At 40.8% G+C, this 7304-nt stretch overlaps 1 protein-coding gene across 1 annotated transcript; it reads left to right on the forward strand.

The window, feature by feature from the left end:
• Nucleotides 1-5619: 5619 nt before the first annotated feature.
• LOC131332996 (probable carbohydrate esterase At4g34215) lies at nt 5620-7069 on the forward strand. The gene is made up of 2 exons (XM_058367296.1): nt 5620-6094; nt 6888-7069. Exons 1-2 carry the CDS (start codon nt 5620-5622, stop codon nt 7067-7069), a joined length of 657 nt encoding a protein of 218 aa, XP_058223279.1.
• Nucleotides 7070-7304: the final 235 nt, after the last annotated feature.

Consider the following 7304-nt stretch of genomic DNA (forward strand, 5'->3'; position numbering starts at 1 on the left):
ATGTTGGGAACAAACTTTCAAAGTTTGACAAATTGTGGAGCTCCTAGGCGCCTCAGGCGCAATGTAGTGCATCCCAGGGGCAAAGAAATGCGCCTCAGGCGCATTGAAACTTTAGAATTTCTTAAATTTCGCAGCCTTCTTACGGACACGACCGAACACCGATTTTGGCAAGGTTTGAACCGTTAAGAAGTTTGTTAAGTCTACTTTCTAACCCAATTAATATGGTTGCAATTTTTTTGGTACATCAAAATATATGACTATTTTACTCTCACTGAGTCCAAAAATGAATTCTTCTTGTAAAACGCTCGCATCTCCGCCATTTTAAATCGGATAAAGACCTTCTTTGTATCGATAAAGAGGATTCTCAAATGACTAAAAATGGTGGGGTCAAACCATATAAACTAATGGATGTTTGTTTTGGAAGAGTAGGTCGAGAGAAGACCAATTCTAACATTATTAGAGCCATATAAGTTTAAACATATTTTCACGCCCCTTCCACTCATCCTAAGTTCCATTTGCTACTCCCATTCGTAGTTCTACGGTACTCTTTCATATTTTATGAGTTCTTGAGATTTGATTTGACTTTCCTCACATCACAAATGCACATAAAAACTGCTTAATCACCCGAATATGCCCAAGAGGTACGCTTTACAAGGCTTATTAATTTAGGAAACGAAATTCTGGTGGTCATGACATTGGTGGTGGAGTGGAGAGGTGGTGCTTTATGATGTGTTTAAATGGTGGTGGTGGTGGTGGTGGTGGTGGAGTAGTCGTGCTGGAGTTGCATGTTGCGGTTTGAATGTCGTGGCGATGAAGTGTTTGTGTTGGTTGTTATCGTAAAAGGAAGGCGGAAGCAATAGGGATGAGGTGTGGTATCAATGGTGGTAGAAGAGTGGAAGTGTGGTGGTAATTGTGAAGTTATGGTGGTATATGTGGTCAAGTGATAGTGGTGGAGGGGTCGTGTTACAGTGAAAGTTTTTGTGGCAGAGGGGTGGTACTCCTTCCACGATCTTTGTATGAAGTTGTCTATTTTCTTCACATTTTTCATAAACTCAACTTTATTATTTGTATAGTTGTATTCCACCATCTTTTAGTACTTTGAAATTCCCTTTTAATCGATATAAAAAAGGTTATTATCTGATTTCAAATGAAGGAGATGCAAGCATTTTACAAGAAAATTAGATTTTCTGACTCAGTGAGGGTAAAATAGTCATATATTTTTATGTACAAAAAAGATTGCATACAAACTAATTGGGTTACAAAGTAGACTTGACAAGCTTTTTAACGGTTCAAACCTTGCAAAAATCGGAGACCAGGAATGTTGGGAACAAACTTGCAATGTTTGACAATTGTGGATCTCCTAGTGCCTCAGGCGCAATGTAGTGCGCCCCGGGTGCAACGCAATGCTCCTCAGGCGCATTGAAAGTTCAGAATTTCTTCAATTTCGCGGCCTTCTTTCGGACACTACCGAACTCTGATTTTGGCAAGGTTTGAACCGTTAAAAATCTTGTTAAGTCTACTTTCTAACCCAATTAGTATGGATGCAATTTTTTTGTACACCAAAATCTATGACTATTTTACCCTCACTGAGTCCAAAAATGAATTATTCTTGTAAAACGCTCGCATCTCCATCGTTTTAAATCGGATAAAGACCGTCTACATATTGATAAAGAAGATTCTCAAAGTACTAAAAGATGGTGGGGTCAAGCCATATAAACTAATAGATGTTGGTTTTTGAAGAGTTGGTCGAGAGTAGACAAATTCAAACATCATTGGAGCCGCATAAGTTAAAAACATATTTTCACACCCCTTCCACCAATCCTAAGTTCCATTTGCTAGTCTCATTCATAGTTCTATGTTACTCTTTCACATTTTATGAGTTCTTGAGATTTGATTTGACTTTCCTCACATCACAAATGCACATAAAAACTGCTTAATCACCCGAATATGCCCAAGAGGTATGCTTTACAAGGCTTATTAATTTAGGAAACAAAATTGTGGTGGTCATGACATTGGTGGTGGAGTGGAGGGGTGGTGCTTTATGATGTGTTAAAATGGTGGTTGTGATGGAGGAGTAGTAGTCATGCTAGAGTTGCATGTTGCGGTTTGATTGTCTTGGCGATGAAATGTTTGTGTTGGTTCTTATGGTAAAATGAAGGCGGAGGCGGTAGGGATGAGGTGCGGTGTCAATGGTGGTAAAAGAGTGAAAGTGTGGTGGTAGTGGTGCAGTTATGGTAATATACGTGGTCAAGTGATGGTGGTGGAGGGGTCATGTCACAGTGACAGTGTTTGTGGCAAAGGGGTGGTCCTGGTACCATGATTTTGTATGTAGTTGTTTATTTTCTACACATTTTTCATAAATTCAACTTCATTATTTGTATAGTTTTACTCCACCATCTTTTAGTACTTTGAAAATCCTCTTTATTGATATAAAGAAGGTCTTTATCCGATTTAAAAGGATGGAGATGCGAGCGTTTTACAAGAAAATTTAATTTTTTGGCTCAGTGAGGGTAAAATAGCCATATATTTTGATGTACAAAAAAGATTGCATCCAAACTAATTCGGTTATAAAGTAGACTTGACAAACTTTTTTGCGGTTCAAACCTAGCAAAAATCGGAGTTCGGGAATGTTGGGAACAAACTTGCAAAGTTTGACAATTGTGGAGCTCCTAGGCGCCTCAGGCGCATTGTAGTGCGCCTTGGGCGAAAAGAAATGCCTCAGGCGCATAAAAAGTTCAAAATTTCTTAAATTTCGCGGCCTTCTTTCGAACACTACCGAGCACCGATTTTGGCAAGGTTTGAACCGTTAAAAATCTTGTTAAGTCTTTTTTCTAGCCTAATTAGTATGGATGCAATTTTTTTTGTACATCAATGTATATGACTATTTTACCCTCACTGAGTCCAAAAATGAATTGTTCTTGTAAAACGCTCGCATTTTCCATCATTTTAAATCGGATAAAGACTGTCTACATATCGATAATGAGTATTCTCAAAGTACTAAAAGATGGTGGGGTCAAACCATATAAACTAATGGATGTTGGTGTTGGAAGAGTTGGCCGGGAGTAGAGAAATTCAAACATCATTAGAGCCACATAAGTTAAAACATATTTTCACGCCCCTTCCACTCATCCTAAGTTCCATTTGCTACTCCCATTCACAATTCTATGGTACTTTTTCATATTTTATGAGTTCTTGAGATTTGATTTGACTTTCCTCACATCACAAATGCACATAAAAACTGCTTAATTACCCAAATATGCCCAAGAGGTACACTTTACAAGGCTTTTTAATTTAGGAAACGAAATTGTGATGGTCATGACATTGGTGGTGGAGTGGAGGGGTGGTGCTTTATGATGTGTCAAAATGGTGGTGATGGTGGAGGAGTAGTAGTCGTGCTAAAGGTTCATGTTGCGGTTTGATTGTCGTGGCAATGAAGTGTTTGTGTTGGTTGTTATGGTAAAGGGAAGGCGGAGGCGATAGGAATGAGGTGTGGTGTCAATGGTGGTAGAAGAGTGGAAGTGTGGTGGAAGTGGTGAAGTTATGGTGGTATATGTGGTCAATTGATGGTGGTGGAGGGGTTGTGTTACAGTGACAATGTTTGTGGCTGAGGGGTGCTACTGCTTCCACGATCTTTGTATATAGTTGTCTATTTTCTACACATTTTTCATAAACTCAACTTTATTATTTGTATAGTCATATTGCACCATCTTTTAGTACTTTGAAATTCATTTTTTATCGATATAAAGAAGGTCTTTATCCGATTTTATAGGAAGGAGATCCGAGCATTTTACAAGAAAATTTTATTTTTTGACTCAGTGAGGGTAAAATAGTCATATTTTTTATTTACAAAAATGATTGCATCCAAACTAATTGGGTTACAAAGTAGACTTGACAAGCTTTTTTATGGTTCAAACCTTGCAAAAATCGGAGATCGGGAATGATGGGAACAAACTTGCAAAGTTTGACAAATTGTGGAGCTCCTAGGCGCCTCAAGCTTAATGTAGTGCGCCCCGCCTGCAAAGAAATGCTCCACAGGCGCATTGAAAGTTCAGAATTTCTTAAATTTCGCGGCCTTCTTCCGGACACTACCGAACTCCGATTTTGGCAAGCTTTGAACCGTTAAGAAGCTTGTTAAGTCTACTTTCAAACCCTATTAGTATGGATGCAATTTTTTTTGTACATCAAAATATATGACTATTTTACACTCACTGAGTCCAAAAATGATTTGTTCTTGTAAAACGCTCGCATCTTCGTCATTTTAAATCGGATAAAGATCGTCTACATATTGATAAAGAGGATTCTCAAAGTACTAAAATATGGTGGGGTCAAACCATATAAACTAATTTATGTTGGTTTTTTAAGAGTTGGTCAATAGTAGACAAATTCAAACATCGTTAGAGCCACATAAGTTAAAATATATTTTCACACCCCTTCCACTCATCCTAAGTTCCATTTGCTACTCGCATTCACAGTTCTATAGTACTCTTTCACATTTTATGAGTTCTTGAGATTTTATTTGACTTTCCTCACATCACAAATGCACATAAAAACTGCTTAATCACCCGAATATGCCCAAGAGGTACGCTATACAAGGCTTATTAATTTAGGAAACGAAATTGTGGTGGTCATGATATTGGTGGTGGAGTGGAGGGGTGGTGCTTTAAGATGTGTTAAAATGGTGGTGGTGGTGGAGTAGTAGTCATGCTAGAGGTGCATGTTGCGGTTTGATTGTCTTGGCGATGAAGTATTTGTGTTGGTTGTTATCGTAAAAGGAAGTTGGAGGCAGTAGGGATGAGGTGTGGTGTCAATGGTGGTAGAAGAGTGGAAGTGTGGTGGTAGTGGTGAAATTATGGTGGTATATTTGGTCAAGTGATGGTGGTGGAGGGGTTGTGTCATAGTGACAGTGTATGTGGCAGAGGGGTGGTACTGCTTCCACGATCTTCGTATGTAGTTGTCTATTTTCTACACATTTTTCATCCTACGTTCCATTTGCTACTCACATTCACAGTTCTATGGTACCCTTTCATATTTTATGAGTTCTTGAGAATTGATTTGACTTTCCTCGCATCACAAATGCACATAAAAACTGCTTAATCACCCGAATATGCCCAAGAGGTATGGTTTACAAGGCTTATTAATTTAGGAAACGAAACTTTGGTGGTCATGACATTGGTGGTGGAGTGGAGGAGTGGTGCTTTATGATGTGTTAAAATGGTGGTGGTGGTGGAGGAGTAGTAGTCGTGCTAGAGTTGCATGTTGCGGTTTGATTGCCGTGGCAATGAAGTGTTTGTGTTGGTTGTTATGGTAAAAGGAAGGCGCAGGCAGTAGGGATGAGGTGTGGTATCAATGGTGGTAGAAGATCGATCCCACACAAATGATTTGAGTAGTTCATTAACGTTAAAATAATTATTTTAGACGTGTTCACGACCAAATAAATATAGTCACTATGAGACGTGGATGTCTTTATAACGTTGTGCAATCATCTTCCTTACTAACATTGACTACAGTGTCACAAACCAAAGCAATGCTCCCTATCCTTGGTTAATTCTTCTGGCAACCGCGGTGTCCCCTTTCTCATCGCAAGTCATGAACTTATTCCTGGTTGCCTGACAAAGCAACATGTCTGGCCACGGCAGCACAACCAACGGCACCTGGGACGGCGTCGGCCCACCCAAATGCGCCCCCAACCCATCGATCCTCAGCCTGGCCCCAAACCTCACGTGGGTTCCTGCGGCCGAGCCACTCCACAGGGACATCAACGTGAACATCACGTTTGGGGTGGGCCCCGGGATTTCGTTTGCCAATTCGGTATTGGCGAAAGACCTGAGCGTCGGCATGGTGGGATTGGTGCCCTGTGCATTAGGCGGGTCCAACATAAGTAGTTGGGGTCAGGGGAGTTTTTTTTATGACCGCTTGGTGAGCAGGGCTAGAGCCACCGTGCAAGGCGGAGGGAAGATCCAGGCGAAGCTATGGTATCAGGGGGAGAGTGATTTGGAGTTACAAGAGGACGCGGAGTTGTACATGGGGCAACCATCGAAGTTCTTTCAGGATCTAAGATGCGATCTCGAGTCTCCTTCACTACTAATAATACATGTACACTAATTGGACTACCTTTCAGAATTCACATCTTAGTATTGATTCATTTGGATGAGTCGATCCTACACACCCATGTAGCGGACCACAATTGATTGAGAAACAAGACTCGGTTTGGTTTGGTTAGTCGATGCTCTACAAACTCAAATAAATCTCGGTACACAGCAAAATTGACAATAGACTTTCTGGTAAGAAATTGCCGAGCTTCATAAATAGCAACATGGATGTTCTCACTTAGGCCCCCTCCGTGCCAATGGGCCTTTGGCTCAGCGGCATAGAGAGGTCTCATATTCGAGTAGATGGAGCTAAGTCCAGCTTGCTGTTGAAGCTTTTGTAATATGGTTTACCAACTCACCAACGAGTAGATGGAGCTAAGTCCAGCTTGTTGTCGAAGTTTTTGTAATATGGTTTACCAACTCACCAACGCTACCTTGGCCACAAGAAAGAGCATACAAGATTACCAGTTGGAGGAGTTGGTCTTTTGGTATTAAGGAAGTATAAAAATAAAAAGGACCTGGACCGAGCCAGAATCAAGCATAGCTAAAAGAATCCTGACGGGGCTCTGGACGGGACATGACTGGAGACAAATTTGACCCTTGTAACATAAGCACAAAGTGCCCGTTCTCTGAAAAGTTTACCACTAAAATAGCGGCCCAAAAAACCATCAAAAGTCAAGGAACTCAAAAGACGTCATGCCACGAAAAAAAATTAAAACTACGAGCAAAGAGCAAGTGAGAAGAGCCCAGTTGAAAATGTACATGATCCATAACAATCTTATGATTTTTGTTGGTACATTGCATTGGCATCAGCACAAGGCCATTTTCTTGAGCAAGTGAGAGGAGCCCAGTTGGGATTAGACCTTGAAAATGTGAAATGTGTTGATGCCCAGGGATTGGAGCTGGAACCGGACAACCTGCACCTAACCACTCGAGCTGAGGTTCAACTCGGTATGATTTTGGCCGATTCATTCCTCTAGACCCGATCAAGCCCCCCTTGAGAATAATGCCCCCCATAAGATTTCGTAAATTACGTCGGCGACCTTCCCCACAATCCCCCTGTAATTAGTTCTTTGATTCTTAGCGAAGAAAAAAAATTGAAATATAAACATCAGCAGAGGGAAACGTTACAGGGGAGGCTTTCGGATTTCCCAATTGCGTCGTAAATTTTGGTGGGAGCGTCAGACCAATTCGATCTATGCATTTAGTGGCTCC

The sequence above is a fragment of the Rhododendron vialii genome, chromosome 7a (genome assembly GCF_030253575.1).
Source record: "Rhododendron vialii isolate Sample 1 chromosome 7a, ASM3025357v1".
NCBI classification, from domain to species: domain Eukaryota; kingdom Viridiplantae; phylum Streptophyta; class Magnoliopsida; order Ericales; family Ericaceae; genus Rhododendron; species Rhododendron vialii.

What these genes read in the sequence shown, in the direction of transcription:
- LOC131332996 (XM_058367296.1), top strand. Translation starts at nt 5,620, where the DNA reads ATGTCTGGCCACGGCAGCACAACCAACGGCACCTGGGACGGCGTCGGC. An exon ending in TTCACTACTAATAATACATG is followed by an intron (nt 6,095 to 6,887) that starts TACACTAATTGG and finishes TTTGTTGGTACA; the next exon opens with TTGCATTGGCATCAGCACAA.